The 16,908-nt window shown below is 38.9% G+C and overlaps 2 protein-coding genes across 4 annotated transcripts in view; one reads left to right on the forward strand and one right to left on the reverse strand.

The window, feature by feature from the left end:
• Gyc88E (Guanylyl cyclase at 88E) overlaps positions 1–5,539 on the reverse strand; it is a 56,364-nt gene extending 50,825 nt beyond the window's left edge. For both annotated transcript variants that reach the window (XM_032434609.2, XM_032434611.2), the window contains exon 1: positions 5,037–5,539. The gene's annotated coding sequence lies outside the window, so the exon portion shown is untranslated. The remainder of the gene's footprint in view (positions 1–5,036) is intronic.
• Positions 5,540–10,378: 4,839 nt separating this feature from the next.
• Glys (glycogen [starch] synthase) lies at positions 10,379–15,813 on the forward strand. 2 transcript variants are annotated; one of them, XM_015171656.3, is made up of 5 exons: positions 10,379–10,468; positions 12,650–13,623; positions 13,688–14,555; positions 14,630–14,765; positions 15,331–15,813. In XM_015171656.3, exons 2-5 carry the CDS (start codon positions 12,650–12,652, stop codon positions 15,420–15,422), a joined length of 2,070 nt encoding a protein of 689 aa, XP_015027142.1. In that variant the 5' UTR covers positions 10,379–10,468; the 3' UTR covers positions 15,423–15,813. The 2 variants fall into 2 exon arrangements, with proteins under 2 accessions (XP_015027142.1, XP_002053671.1); XM_002053635.4 differs by lacking the exon at positions 10,379–10,468 and adding an exon at positions 12,418–12,568.
• Positions 15,814–16,908: the final 1,095 nt, after the last annotated feature.

Consider the following 16,908-nt stretch of genomic DNA (forward strand, 5'->3'; position numbering starts at 1 on the left):
CACGTGCTTTGCGGAATGTGTGAAAGGGAGGCTTTCACACTGTCACACGCCATCCGATTACAAAGCTGGCTTGTATTCGCCTCGTGATTTATGCTTATTTAATAATTCAGACTTTTAACACACAGCCGCCAAATACAAACACAGTCAGACAGTCAGACAGTCAGACAGTCGACAAGTCGGTTAGCCGGAAGTGGTGAGCACTCGCCGGGTGAGCATTAAATTTATATCTGCCCGACTACATGCGGCGCTGAGACTGGCAGCTTGATGCCAGCCACGTCCACCACAAACAGCAGTGCGAGAGACAGCTCGAGATATCATTTACAGGCATAAGAATGCAAATGAGGCGGCCAGGCAGCAGACGGTCAGCTGGAGGGGAAGGACATGGCTAGAAACAAGTGTTGAGAGCGTTTGGCTGAGCAACAGCCAAAAGTCTTGGCCATATTACAAATAACGTTTAGCCAGGCCAATTCACGGGCATAAAATATTTGCGAGCCCCATTCAAAGTCAGCTTATAATCTATTATTAGCCCTATAAGGTCAACTTTGGCACAGACTGTTGTTTTATGTTCTATAATTACGCGCCCGAAAATTTGAAGGCGTCGCAAATTGTTGCGTAAATTTCAGCAAATGCCTTTGATTTATATGAGGTCATTTGAATAATTAATTCAGTTTGATCCACAGTCACACAACTGCATAAGCTAACATCTATTCACGCGCTGCCTGCGGTCTTGAGTGGATGAGCCTAAAATTTTGGCTAATGCCAGTGTGAGGCACGGGAGTTAAAGTTCCTGATTGGCACACAAGCACAACACACTCAAACACACATAAAAACAGACATGTGTGTGTGTGGGAGTATGTGACTAGCATTATTTAGTTGTTGATGCTAAAACAGTTTCTCGAACAATTTTGTCTATGTACCCAGAAATTTAGGTATACAACAAGACAAATCTCTCTTTTTAGAAGAGAATTCTTCTATCGATTTATTTATAATTAAAATTAAAAATTCGCAATGCTATATAACACGTATGCCAAGTAATAAATCAATTTAATTTTAATGTGACAAATGCAACTAACGAGATTAATTAACACAGTTGCAATATACTTAAATTGCTTAATCTTCGACTTGGCTTTCTATGTTTTATATAAATATGTCAGTATGATATTTATTTAAAATAGCAAGCACTTTCAATAAAGGACACTGAAAAACATTATAAAACTTTATCTTTGTATATTAAATATTGCGCCAGCCAATATTGTTGCTTCTGTGTCGACGACGGTGAAAAATCGCGCTTAAATTTAAATCCTCTATTATGGCATACACAATGTTGTAAGGCGAGTCCCGTGCTCTACCCCAATGGAAATGCTTGCTCAATTACCAGAAGGACGTGCTCTTACTGCCTCAATATAATATTTGTCCCGCAGACTGTCGCAATTTCAGGGACAGACAAAGCGCAGCTAAGCGAAACTTTAATCAACTGTCAATAATTGATGATAATCACAGCGCAGTGTAATATTGTTTATCAGCAGATACAACAACAACAACAACAACAACAACAGCGAGAGCGAAAGCGAGAGCGAGAGCATCAACAAACGGCAGCAACAAAGACAACCAACGAGTGATTAACTTAATAAACGACTGAATGTGGGTGGATTGGGGAGTGGACCGAACAGTGAAGCAAAACAAATCGAGAGTCGAGCAAACAAACAAACCAAACGGCAAGTGGATAACAAACACAAACCGAAATTCGTAAAATATTCCGTGCTGAGTATGCACGACTTTAATATACCTAACCTAACCTAATAAAAGTACAGCAACGAAGAAAGTATACAATTTGGTTGCATATGAAAAACACTGGAGAGTCAAAAATATCAAAGCTTGAACTAATAAAGGATGATCGATAACATTACAATTTCCTCTGTATCAAATACAAATCTATTGCATCAGCCATGTTATTCGCAGCTTCAAATATTTATGATAATTAAATAGTTATTTCTTATTTACTTTTTTTTACATTTAACATGAACATAACAGGACGGGACAACTTTGAATAGAAGAGAGCACAATAGATAAGTTTGATCGTTTTACAGCACTAATATCAACCAATTGCAAGCTGAATGATAACACTGGTAAGCGACTGTAACTGATTGTGAATTAGAAGCACACATTTACACCTTAAGCTTCCCATTGACAATATTTCTTGCTTAGCTTAACAGCGTAACAAATAAACCCAATGAGGAAGGGGTATTACTGGCGACTAGATAATTGAACACAATTATTGCAACGGCATGCGGGCCAGACAAGGGGTGAGTGAACCAGATGGCTAAACTTTCTATGGATAGTATTTCGATCGCTTATCATGGGGGTCACGGCTGCAGTCAGCGATAATTATCTTAGTAGCCGTATCAATATAATTATAATAGTTGGCTAAAAATAAATAGAAAAAAATAGTCCCGTGCCAGTGAGTTGCTTTTCTGACTGTCATTACTATATTAATATATGTATATAATATAAAATAATAATAACACGTAATATGAGCATGTACCGACGGCAACATTAGTTAGGCGAATAATGATGCTGCCTCTCAGCGGCATCCGAGCACGTGAGAACCCATCCTCAATGACCATGGGTGGGTTAGCAGAACAGCACTGTCAGCCCCATTTTTAGCCCTCGTGTAGATTATAATGATAAGCCACATGCATGCAAATTGCTTGTAGGCGGCATTAAATTTAACAGCCATGTGCACACGCACACACACACACACACACACACACATTCCGCATACACTTGAAATTTTCACGCAAAAGTTTGTATGGAAAATTCAACCTACAAGCCGACTCCTTCAAATTGTTTTTTTTTTCTCGCTTTTCACAGTAGTTCAAGGCATTGACACAATAGCCAACTGTTCTCTGGCCCTCGCCTCTGGTTTCATTGGCATGCGTGTCGGTGTGGCACTTGATTGCTCGACGAACCGTTAAGCAGCTGACACGGCCCTTTGACCTCACCTTGTGCTCCTTGAACCGCGCTTTCAGCTTATGGCAACTGGTGGCAACTTTTCCTTGTTTTTTTTTTTGCTGCCACATGACAAAATGCCTATTGGTATTTTCTTATTTGAATGTTTTTCACTTAAGCGACAATTTTTCCAATTTCGTTTTTGACACTTTGAACTGTCACGGGCCAAATTTGCAACAGCCGTGCGAAATTGGCTAGAAAATTGTCAACTTTAGCTGATAAAATGATAAGCTTCACATACTTGCGTATATACACAGTGAGCTCTTGCTATAAAGTTCATTGGATAACTTTCTTAAAGCTCTTCAAATCAAATAATAGGTTGAAATCTGCTTGTAAGCAACCAATTTACACAATTCTTATGAGCAACTACTTTCGAGCTCGCATCCCAAGGATATTTATGGAAAGTCAAATGTTGCGTGAGTGTTGTTTTAGGTGAAGTAACAAAGATCGATTATGTCGTTTTCAGACGTCAAATCACCGCGCGAAGAGTTATGTCGATCTAGAACGGACTGCCTTCCTTGGAAAACTATACGACAATTTGTTATATCATGTCTATTCTCTCACTTTCAATTCCATTACAATAGACAACTGCCAATCTACTAAATGAAAGTCTATTGTAATACCAAACTGATATCACAAAAAATTTTGATAGGCCAGAGTTATTGCTCAAGAGAGAATTGAAAACAAATGATTTACTTTTCCATTATAACCGTAAAACTGAAGCAAAGCAAACAAAAATATAAGCCCTAAAAACATCTATTCCTCTACAAGCTTAAAAATATATTGAAATTTTTAGACCACATTGCTAATACGCAGCGTTGTCTGCTTTTGCGCAACAACTGGCGCATCCATTATTAGCTGATCAATGGCCGGAACTGCGATTTATCTGAGCATCCATTGATTAATTTTGAATGTCACGGATGCCCTTTGCTCTTTCCGTTGCATTTTTGTTGTTGCTTTGCGCCTAAATAAACCACTTTAACTTTTACGAAGCACTTGCCTGAAGTTTTGCATGGCTCGGCACATAAAAACCAAAGTCTGGGACTGCTTTTGGGCGGACCATCTATCAGCCATAAAAGCGTTCCTGGGCGGAGCTGTCGAAGTGCAGCCGCCAGTCGCATGTGAGCACAGAAAATAAGTGTGTGGCATTTTCATAAATAGTTTTATGCAGGACATCAAATAATGCCACATGAAAGCCGCAATCAGCCAGAACATAAGCCCCACCATTTGTGCGCGTACAGATTTCTGTGCCTTAAAGAGCATTTGGAATCTAATAATTCCAACAGTTTACACACTTCTTTCACAGCTCAGGCGCACTCCATGATTTCGCCGTCGTGTGTGTTATGCAAATGAGCATCTGGCATGGGTGTCCTTTCATTTTTATTGTTCCTAGTACTGAAGGCGTTGAAGCATTGGAATTTCGTAAGTGCCGCAGTAACAAAACAAAACAAATAACACCACAAAGTGGGGGGAACAAAAAAAAAAAAACAAAAGAAATAGGAAACAAATAATAAAAAAATGCGTTGAAAGTTTTATATATTTTGCGTATACATTTTTGCTTGCGCCTTTGCAGGAATGTAGGTGGGCGTGCCAAAGAGGACGAAAGGGTTCCTGTGGCGGGCTTGACTGAATTTCTTAAGCAGGGAATTTAAATCTAATATAAATTCGGTTGCCAGCCAAATAGGATCTGTAAATAATAAATATGCTAAAAAAACGGACGCTCTAAGGTGACAAAATGTACAAAATCGAATAAAATTTCATTGAGGAGAAAGGGAAAAGAGTTTAAGAAGAATATATGATTCTCAAGATGCGCCTAAAAAAAATAATAAAAAATACTTATTAGTTTATCCAAAACTAGGAAAACACGCTAGTTTTTACTTTTTACACCCTGAAGGAGCGTGTTGAGCTTATGCAATGCAATGTGGCTCTGTACATTCGTAAAGTACAAGTAAGCACGAATCCCTCCCAACTATAAATTATGTATATGCAGACAGTAGAAACCTCCAAAAGGCGTGCAACATACTCACCAAAAGAGAAAAGCAGCCGGCAACAAATGTGGGGCAGCTGCGGAGGGCGACGGCTAACCACGGCGGAGCACGGCGGATCTGGGAGGTACCTGCCGTAGCGGCTGCTTTAAGAACTTTTAATATTTAATGGGGCACGCTTCTGAATTTGGATAAAGGACGCAGCTACTCGCACGAGTCTCATGCAGATGCATATAATTGTATTTTATGTTTATTTGGTTTTATTTATGGCATTTAATTTGATTTTTATGTACTTTGATTTCCATTACGCACAGCAGATTTACCGTCGCGTAAGACTGCTGGGGAATTGGAGGATTCGCCATAAACAATATGTGTATGTGTACAATAAATTTGTTAAAACGACCCGACGACGCAAATATAATTTTATTTTATATTATTTTATTTCGTTTTGGTTTTGCTTTTGGTTTTTACTCGCTTTGTGCAATTCGCACGTGTGGTTCGTTATAATTTTGTAGGCGTGCTGCCCGAATTTCTCAGCACAACAAATAAAAAATATAAAAAAAATCTCAGCAGTCGATGATGGCTCCTGCCTGTGTGCGCAAATCATATAAAGAAATTTTGGTTTTTATTTGGTGTTTAATGCCGTACTTACTGCCGGCTTAAATCTAAAATTCTTGAGCGCTCTTCAATTAAATTGCCTGAAAAATTGATGCGCTCAGCCGTCCCGAATCCCGCCCCTAAATGGACCCAACGTGGTCCTTTGCCAGTGGCTTCTGCCAGTTCGTAATGAATTTAAATGAGCCACCGTCGGCTGCTGAGATATTTTCATTATTTTCATGCATTTTTTGTTATTTTCATTATTGTATCTGCTTGTGACGTTTCTAGCGCGCCTTTAATTAATTATTTTAATCGTATTTAAATTGCCGTTTTTTGATGTCTCTAACTAGCGCGGCTCGCTGAAGCTTACAACATAATAATGTCAAATTTATTTTAACCAACAAATTTGTTATCTAAATTAAAGTGGATACACATAAATAGTAAGAGGCGAATGCGTGCTTTCATTGAATATATTAATTATGCAAGTATTCATAAAATACAAAATTTGTAATAGAAAAATCTATTGAACTTTTTAATACTTATAAATCCCTCATTAATTCTAAAACTTTCTTTACATCAAAAGTAATATCAAATGCATTTATTTTTCGTTTAATATTTTTAGCATTTAGTTTTTCTTGCTTTTACTTTGATTATTATTTCGAGTTTTTTGCTTTGTTTAAGCAATTCAAAAATAATCCGCATTGCTTTAAAAATGTTATTTAAGTATAACTGATAACATTGATAATTTTGTCTCAAAAATATATTTTTTATTTCAGTTTAATTGAGAATTTAATTTATTAAAAAATATAATTTTATGGATGATTTTTCTTCTTACTGTGTTGTTTTACATTAATAGACTTGTGTCTGTTTTTAATAAATTGGGATGTTAAATTGGAAAGTCAATTTTAGTATTTAATATATTTATATTTTACTTTAATAAACCATTTTTGTTAAAGCTTACTGTTTTTTATAATTATTATATTTTTTGATTCATTTTGAAAGGGTTATTGAAATTTAACTCGTAGAGTATTTACTTATTATTTATTTGGTTAAAGTCCTTGTCTTTCACAGGTGAATTGAAATTAAGTTTATTTAATTTAAATTTATAATTTGTTTATTTTTTTTTATAATATTTGTATCTTAGAATTGAAATAAATTTCTGCCACTTCTAAAAGAAGGCAGTTGGAAAATCCGCGAGAACGACCGCGCGTCGCAAACTGCGACTGGTAAATGATATCTGCGCCACTTGGCAGGACGACGGTTAGTGCAATAGTTTTTTTTTCTGGTTATTCAAAAACTAACGGTAGCAGCGACAACGAAGCGCACTTTGAATATTGGCGACACGCAAAGGAGCAAAAGAGAAAAGGACGTCGCAGCAACAGCCGCCCAGGAGCCAAAACGAAACCGCACGCGACGTGCAACAGCCGCCAACTGATGGGTTTATATCTGCCAAAAGCAGTGGCTGTAGCGGCAGCAGCAGCAGCACCAGTAGAAGCAGTAGAAGCAGCAAGTGCGCACTCATACAACCACAAGCATAGCCGCATACACACGCAAATTACACGCACACACAGACACACGCACACGCACACGCACATCGTTCGCCTGTTTGTTGATAACAGTTTTCGAAATTCGAAATCATCGTCAGCTGCTGCTGCTGCTGCTGCTGAAGGCGGGCAGCATTTTGTTACCCAAACGGAGGCAGAGCATCAACAACCAACGACAAGGTTCAGCATGTTGCATGTGCCACACGGTCCCAATCCCGACCCAGTCACCAGCACGAGCACAGTTGACGCATGCGCCGATAAGTAGGCAACAATTCATAATGACAACGTTCTTTTTCAACGCCTCGCAAGTTGGCGCCTCTTTTGGGGTACCGCGTTCACGTTTTCTGTTTGCATACCCTGTTTTCTGTTTGGATAATAGAGTATTTTAGGTTTCTATGTAGTACAATGAATTGCATAAAATTCCAAACCTTATAATTTTGTTTAATTTATTTTTTATTTGTATGCGAGAAGCAAAAATATTAGTATAAATTGATAATTAGAACACAAATTGGACAAAAATGATAAATAATTATTGGTAACTGCCGTCAATTTTTATTTTTAATTCAATTTAAGATACTTTTTTCGAACATTTCTTGAAAGGGACAAAGATTTTTTCCCAAATCCGCATTTAATAGTTTCGCTTATTAATTTACAACAATAAAGTGTCATTTAACCGCTTTCCAATAATTTCCTATATCTGCAAAAGAAGTTTCCCAAAACCACATACTTTATCCTTTAGTTAAATATATGAAAATATATTAAGTTGATTTTTAAACATTTTTTTATTGCTGCTCAAATTGGCTGCTCAGCTCCTGAAACTCTTAAATTGCTTACATTCGCTTTCATTCCAGGGTATTTCAATGTCGACCTTTGAACCAACTGTTAAAATCTTTGCTGTTTCTTATTATATGTTTTTTTTCTTGTTGTTGCCACCACATTGGGTTATTATCTTTATTGTCGTGCAATATTCGGATGGCTGTGAATGGAATTAGTCACCGTGCCAGCACTTGACTTTGCCACCGGCTTCAAGTTCACGTGCCGCTGGGGCACTAATGAATTATGCCAAAGTTTTTAATGAAGCTCTTAATGGCGTGGCAAAGGCATTCGCCGGTCGAACTGGCCCAGTTGTGAAGTGGTTTCAAAAATAGCACAGCCATTAGATAAGCCAGAAATATGAATGGAGCTTCAAAAGCTATTTATAACCATATTTGGTGTACCGGCAGATATATTTTGGTTCAGACTAAAAAGAAAATTATCGAAATTTCAAATTAACTATAGCAAATCAACATGAGTGCAATAATCAACTACAGCAAAGTACCTGACCAGGAGATACTCTTTGTTTACAAATGCTTCTTCTTACGCCAGCCACACATTTTGGGAAAGACAATCTTCAATATTACAGTTCAGCCCCTTTCTTGTTTTCAGTGCTCAGCTCTTGTATATACCTTAACAGTTATATATTTTCAGTCGGAATTGGATGCAGGTATCGAAAATGTAAAGTATTCGTCATGTGTGTATACAAGAGCCTTTAAACCCAGTTTGTTATATATCTAGCTATTATAATCTTCGAGTTAAGATTAGAAAACCATGTAGCTCCTATTCAAGAATAAATATACTTGATAGACTCAGAGATGCTTTCTTCTGCCTGTTAAATACACTTGCATAAAACATTCAAAACAGATAAGGGGTATAAAAATGGTGAATTTGAGGCGAAATTGATTTGCAGCAGATCAAATGCATTGCCTACTTACATGCGCAGCTTTCAACTGAATTGCGGTCAAAGATTGTTTTTTGGCTATGTTTGCCCTTGTCTGACCAGCTGCAAATTCCAGCAAAAAATTTCTCAACAGCTTTCACATGTTTGACAGCCCCAAGCTGGATTAGATGTGTGCGTGTGTGTGTGTCGCTGACAAGGGGAGGGTCTAAATGTTCACATAACGCCCGCTGCAATAACCACGGGCACTTTAAGGCAGCTGCAACACTTTGGGTAATCTGAAAAATTCAAGTGCAATCGGTTAAGCGGAAAGAAACTAAATGTTCAACTGAAACTGAAAATGCATGTGAACTGAATACATTTCTAGTTGATTCGCAAACAGAGCAGCAGACGTCAGCGGCAAACCTTAAGCGGTCTGAGCTTTGTTGAGTCTGTTATCAATTGCCTTAACAAGGACACACACTCACATACACACACACAGAAACACATGCGCGAACATATATTAACAGCAGACATGGAAAAGCATGGAAAGGAAGACGTTGAGACTGTGCTTCACTATGCATACTCTGGCGGGCGTGAAAAAATAATAAAACATAAATGCCATTTGACCTTGTGTCGCGCGCAGAATGTCAATTGTTGTTCGTGAGGCTGGAGGCCAGTCTGGACTCGGTGTGGTCGCAAGTTGGCAAGATGACAAAATGAATGATGCCCTGTAATGGTGACTGGGCGCGATTCCAAGTTCCTGTCATATCAACCGCCTCAACTGACAAATTGTGTCGCATACAGAGAGTTGACAAATTGATTGACTTGGCTGGTAGCATAATTCAATTATGCAAAAAATTATAGAATATTCACACAAATGCTATCAACTATGAATGAAAAACGAGCTGACCTAATTACCAACTATTCCTCACGCTCACTTTATTAGGCAATCAAGTTGAAAATCAATTGGTACTTTTGTACCTTTTGTCTATTGTGTATATTCATTACTATAGCATTGAATATTGCGTGTTTGTCCTGGTTTTTAATTGAGGCTAGGCAAGCGGGCACCATAAATGATATTAAATTGTTTATAGCGCAAGGTCGTGACGCTGGACACTTTTGAAATATGAGTTTTTATGCGAAATTGGGAGGTAAAATGTGACGCAATCAATAAAAATGAGCATCGACTATTGGGTGACATGCTAACATAAAGTCAAGCGACATGTTTACAATGTATTTTATCTATTTCTATTTCAATGTTCAATTGGTTCTATTGTGTATCGCATTAGGTATTTTAAAAAGTGAGCGCATTTTGCTCTATGTCTAAAGCTCACTGCTACAAGATTTTCTTCAGCATTAGGTGGCAGCTCTGCAAGTCGAAAATTGATGCAATTAAAAACATTTGAGAATGTTTAAGCTGGGGGTATATTATGTTTCCTAAATATAGGGTAGATTAATAACAGGAAATCAACAAGTCCTTTTATAATTTTATATATATTTTACTTTGCCCTTTCTAGCATACGTGCTGTTATTGTTATCGAAGCGTTGCCAGTGTTCGATAATCTAAGTGACTGAACAACACTGCCCGCCAGTTGTTTGTTTTGTTTGTACCTGCTTACAACGACGACGGCTGCAAGGTGAATGAGTTTTGCGTAAAAAAAATTATAAATTAACAGCTGCGCGTGTGCCATTATGTGTGTAAACACACACATCGAAAGACAAACACATGGCAAATAAAATTCGTTATCGCTATCAGCATATTGCACTTGGCGCCAATGCCGACGCCGGCGGCCGCAGGCGCCAATGCGAAATCATATTTATTTCACTAGTGCAAAAATTGAGAAACGTAAAACATAAACAAATCGCTGATAAGCCGTTTAGCTGCTGCTATTATCAATGCACCGGTCATTTAGAAACATTCCTTCGTATTTGCGCCCGCAACAACAAAATTATCAAGTTATACTTGTTGAGCAAGTTAAACGCCCAAGAAACTACCAACAATGGTGAAAATATTTAATGCTCTGCCCGCACAGCGGCGACAGCGACGCAGCCACTGACCTTTATTTGACTTTTACGCTACCAGTGCCTGCGCTCGGCAATGAAGAAAAAAAGACATTGCCTGCCACACACACACACCGCACAGACGTCGTGTCTGTAGCACTCCGTTGTTGTTGTTGTGCTGTTGTTGTTGCTGGAGTTTCTTGCAGCCGCTGCGTGTGTCGGCGACAGTCACAGGCCAAGACATCAGCACAGCCTTAGTTCGGAAATATATGTACATACATACATATGTGTATACGCATATACTATGAACATATATATGCGCACACACTAGAATATCTGGCCGCGCGTGCAAGAGACGCCTCGCCGCAGTTCACGCTCATCAGCTGAAATTAAAATTAATTCAATAAAAGCGTAAGAAAATGAATTGACCATGTGCCAAACGACGACCAATTGAAATTGAATTTTCATTGTCAAATCTTTGCCGAAAATGAAGACTCCGCTTCTTTACTTTTACTTTCGAACAGCAACATGCTGTCGATTGCCAAATGTCACATACGATTTTTTTTTGTTTGTTGTTCAACAATTTCCGAGTGCCTAAATGTGAGACAATTGCTGTGCAACCTTTCTGATGTGCCCATGATACCTCAGATATTCAAGAAATGTTTGTATATATATATATGTTCTTAACGATTTTTAAAGTTGAAGAAAATCAGAACTATATTAGGTTTATCACGAGCGTCTGTTAAAACCTGGGCCGGGCAAAGCTGGGTAATGCCGGATAGGCCCGCTGCACCGATCATAAATACCCATTAATGCGCTGCAGCTGTTGTGCGTGCCTCGTGATACGTTAAGAATTACGTTCATCGTTGTAACTAAATAGTTAAAGTCATTAGTGCTAACACTTGTTGGAAATTAAGGCAACAGTAGCTATGCGGACCTTACGTAAGATTGACTAAAGTTGGTAAAATTATTTGTTACCATTTAAATCATAGACAATAGAAATATTTAGTTTGGTAGATTAGACTGTGCAAAAAGTATCTGGCAGGCAACCAGACTAAATACCTTTTTGTAATTTCAATTAATATTGAAAATATTTGTAATATTTTCCCAGCGTACTTACATAATTTGCATTATTCCGTAGTCAAAAGTTTTTACGAAAATATTGAGGGATTGCATTTACATAAATGTACATACTTTGTAGTACATACATATATTTATATATATATATATATATTAGGAAATTGGCAGCGGCAGCGATTTTCTTTGCTCATTTCGAACTCAACTAAATATAGCAGACCCCAAATTATGGACGCAACCCGACGACGACGACGACGCCGACGACAGTGTCAGGGCCATTGCCGGGCGAGGTGCTGCGTTTGATGTTATCAATTGTCAACTATCAGTTCAGAGCTGGGGCGCACCTCCAGCTAGCTAAGTGCCGGGTTGTTGATGTTGATGATGCAACGCGAGCGGCCGGCGCTTGACACGATGACGATGAGGCTTTGGTAGCACCAGCTTACAATTTACAGCTTAACGCTTGTATCTGGGTCAGCCGGCAGCTAAATTTAGTTACGATTATCAATCAGTTTGCTTCGATTGCCTGGTCCGGTAGGTTGTCCGCTTGACCAGTCTCCCGGCCTGTCCACTGCCAGGAACGCTGTCGGAGCCTTACAATGTTGCGGCGCCAAATGTCCTATCGGTTTGAAGATCAAGATTCCTCGTCTATGGCTTTGCGGGTTGGCTTCAATGTTTTAATTTCGTTTGTTTTCTATTCTATTTAAATCATATTTAACACGATTCTTTCTTTTTAAACACAGATGAATCGTCGATTTTCTCGGGTGGAGTCCGGCACGGATCTGAAGGATTACTTCGATCGCGGCGATAATGCATCGCGCGAGAATCGCTGGAACTTTGAGGTCGCCTGGGAAGTGGCCAACAAGGTTGGCGGCATTTATACCGTGATACGCTCCAAGGCCTATGTGTCCACAGAGGAGATGGGCGAGCAGCTGTGCATGATGGGCCCCTACAAGGAACATTGTGCACGCACCGAAATGGAGGAAATTGAATTTCCACGTGGCAATCCGCTGCTGGATGCGGTCAATACGTTACGCTCGAGAGGCTACAAAATTCACACCGGTCGGTGGCTCGTCGATGGCAATCCCCAGTTGATACTGTTTGACATTGGCTCTGCTGCCTGGAAATTGGATCAGTTCAAGTCCGAGATGTGGGAGAAGTGTAACATTGGCGTACCCCATTTAGATATAGAGACGAACGATGCCATTATTCTAGGCTTCATGATTGCTGAGTTTCTAGAGGAGTTCCGCAACTGTGCCATCGCCTTCTCCCAGAACAATGATTTGAACCCACCGCGCATTGTCGCCCACTTTCATGAGTGGCAGGCCGGCGTGGGTCTGATAGTGTTGCGCACACGACTCATTGAGATCGCTACCGTGTTCACCACGCATGCCACTCTCCTGGGTCGCTACCTGTGCGCTGGCAACACCGATTTCTACAACAATCTCGACAAGTTTGCTGTGGATGAGGAGGCCGGCAAGCGTCAAATCTATCATCGCTATTGCATGGAGCGTGGCGCCACGCATTTGGCGCATGTCTTTACCACTGTCTCGGAAATCACAGGCTACGAGGCGGAGCATCTGCTCAAACGTAAGCCAGACATCATAACGCCCAATGGCCTGAATGTCAAAAAGTTTTCGGCCATTCACGAGTTCCAGAATTTGCATGCCGTTGCCAAGGAGAAGATCAATGAGTTTGTGCGCGGTCATTTCTATGGGTAATTACAATTGACAGTTTTACACAGTGCTTAAACATCCCTTAAACCGATCCCCAACTTACAGCCACATGGACTTTGACCTGGATAAGACGCTGTACTTCTTCATTGCTGGTCGTTATGAGTTTGGCAATAAAGGCGCCGATATATTCATCGAGGCGCTGGCTCGTTTAAATGCGATGCTGAAGCACGAGCGTCCCGATACCACTGTGGTGGCCTTCCTTATCTTTCCCACCAAGACGAACAACTTTAATGTTGATTCGCTGCGTGGTCATGCAGTCATCAAGCAGCTGCGCGATACCATCAACAACGTGCAGCAGGCGGTGGGCAAGCGCATGTTCGACACATGCGTTAAGGGTCACATACCCAGCCCCGACGAGCTTTTGCAGAAGGATGATCTGGTGAAGATAAAGCGTTGTATGTATGCCATGCAGCGTGATTCAATGCCGCCGGTTACCACGCACAACGTGGCTGATGATTGGAACGATCCGGTTCTATCTTCAATCAGGCGCTGTCATTTATTCAATTCGGTTCACGATCGTGTCAAAATGGTCTTTCATCCGGAGTTTTTGACATCGACGAATCCACTGTTCGGCATCGATTACGAGGAATTTGTGCGCGGCTGCCATTTGGGCGTGTTCCCATCTTACTACGAGCCCTGGGGCTATACACCCGCCGAGTGTACAGTGATGGGCATACCAAGTGTAACCACAAATCTGTCGGGTTTCGGTTGTTTCATGCAGGAGCACATCAGCGATCCCAAATCCTATGGCATCTACATTGTTGATCGTCGCTATATTGGTTTGGAGAACAGCGTACAGCAGTTGTCCAGCTTTATGATGGAGTTCTCACGTCTGAATCGCCGCCAACGCATCATTCAACGCAATCGCACGGAGCGGCTCAGCGATCTGCTTGACTGGCGTACGCTGGGCATTGTAAGTGTAGCTAGAACACCCCTTAAATCGGACAAATATTCATATCTCGTCTCTCTCTTCTCTGTTTTTCTCAGTACTACAGACAGGCTAGGGTGAAGGCCTTGCAGGCCGTCTATCCTGATTATGTGGATGAGAGCTCTGCGTATGGTTCACGCAGCAATTTGATCTTCTCACGCCCACAAAGCGAACCGCCCAGTCCCACATCTTCGCGTAAGTTCTAGGTTATCATTTAAAAGGATTAATAAAAAAAAAAAACCCTGTTATATTTCAATTGATTCTTATTCCAAAATTTGTATTTATGTATATGTGCAGTTGCCTTTAAAATATCATAGTCCCTTTTAAGTCAAGCGGCTAGCTTATTTTAAATCATAAATATTAAACGCGATATTATATTGTGAAACTTGCGGATCATAATCGCAGCTATGAGCATATGCGTTTATATATTTATAAATATTATATATATATAATATATAATAAAAAATTGCGGATCATAATCGCAGCTATGAGCATATGCGTTTATATATTTATAAATATTATATATATATAATATATAATAATATAATATAAATATCCATAGAGGTAGTCCGGTTGATATGTTATCTTTAAATGAAATCATGTGTTTCAATGATTTCTGAATGTCAAATCGCATTCAACTACAGTTAACAGTTGCGATAATGAATCACAAGATACGCAATGCAATAATATTAATGAATTCATGTAAGCTAGCTAGCAGCAGTCGAAAAAAAAGCTAACCTTTTTCCTCTCTATTTTACAGGACACACCACACCAGCGCCATCGCTGCATGGCTCCGATGATGAGGATTCGGTTGATGAGGAAACTGAGCTGAAGGAACTGGGCATTAAGTAAACCAAACTATTCTGATGTCAGCACTGGCTTTACGAACAATTCATACAGCGCAATATTACCATAAGTTTAGTAATTTTGTTTCACACGTTCAAAGGGCGCACAGTCGAACAGACGACCATGCCCACAAAGAGAAACTATCTACCTACAATGCTACAACTGTTTTCATAAACCAATTTCTACGCTCTTACGCAACAGTTAGAACAATTTGAGTATTTTTTGCCAATTGCGAAAATTCTATTTAATGTTGTTTAGTCTATAAGCAGATCAAAGTCCCAACAACAAAACGAATGTTATTAAAACAAATTAAATTATTATTTACCCAATTACACAACAATCGGCCACTAATTGACCTTATCAAATTTATCCAAATATATAATTACTAGAATGCGTATTCGCAATTTGTTTGTTCTTTAAGTTTTGTCCCAACCAAAATACTGCAAAATGCAAAGCATAAACAAATGTTGATTATCGGGCAAATAGAAAAGTTATACGCAGTTTGTTGAAATTAGATTAAATATATATAAATATATAAAATATATATATATATATATATATATATATACATGACAAATGATATATTGAACTATGAAATGAAAAAATTTGCTAAGCCCTTAAGGCTAGTCCCCTTCAATTATGTAACCTCATATAATATACTGCCTCATATTGATTAACCAACGATTGGATATATTGTTCTATAAACGGTCTTTGCAACGTATAAAAAAACCGAGTAAAAAGTTTATAATAAAGTTGAGCAAGTCTATGTTACAATCATATATAAAACAGTTTGTCCTGACTAAGAGTGACCCACTAACTGGTTCGTGATCAAACTGTGAAAAGTAAGAAGCTAAGCTTTTCACTGGAAATTATATCATGGAGATGCACTTTAAGCGGGGTGTTGAAAAATTCCACCCGTAGGTGTAGAATAATTAGTTTGTATGAAACTCTTTTGTTTAACATCCGATTGGCCTCAAGCTTATTTTTAAAAATCTTTTTTTTTAAATCATTTCTCAATTTCTCTTGGATAAAGTATGCGGTTGACAGGTTATAAGGGTGGAGTTTTATGTTTTGTTCCATGGTCCACAAGCAATTTAAAGCAATCCATTAAAAACATTATTATGTGTTCCAGCGATTTTGTAAAATCCACCCAAACGTGCGGAAATTTGGCTTCAAACTCATTTTCTGTGATCATTGTGGAAAATTTTTGAAAGTACATTTTTCAGCTTAAAGATTCCCACCTCAAGATCGGCGGAAACCGATTCCATCTTTTGTTTTTTTTTTCCGAATGATTTTATAAATATTTTCAAATAGATTACCTTTTTCACTGGCGAAACATTGGTGAAAAAAAATATTTCTGAAATGTGAAGCAGAAAGTTTTCACGGCCATATTGGAGAATACTATATTTGTGTATATATATTACTGATCATGACCAGATGATTTTTTTTTACTATAGAAACTACATTATTTTTCGTACCATATGTACATAAT

This window comes from Drosophila virilis, chromosome 2 (assembly GCF_030788295.1).
Source record: "Drosophila virilis strain 15010-1051.87 chromosome 2, Dvir_AGI_RSII-ME, whole genome shotgun sequence".
Lineage (NCBI taxonomy): Eukaryota > Metazoa > Arthropoda > Insecta > Diptera > Drosophilidae > Drosophila > Drosophila virilis.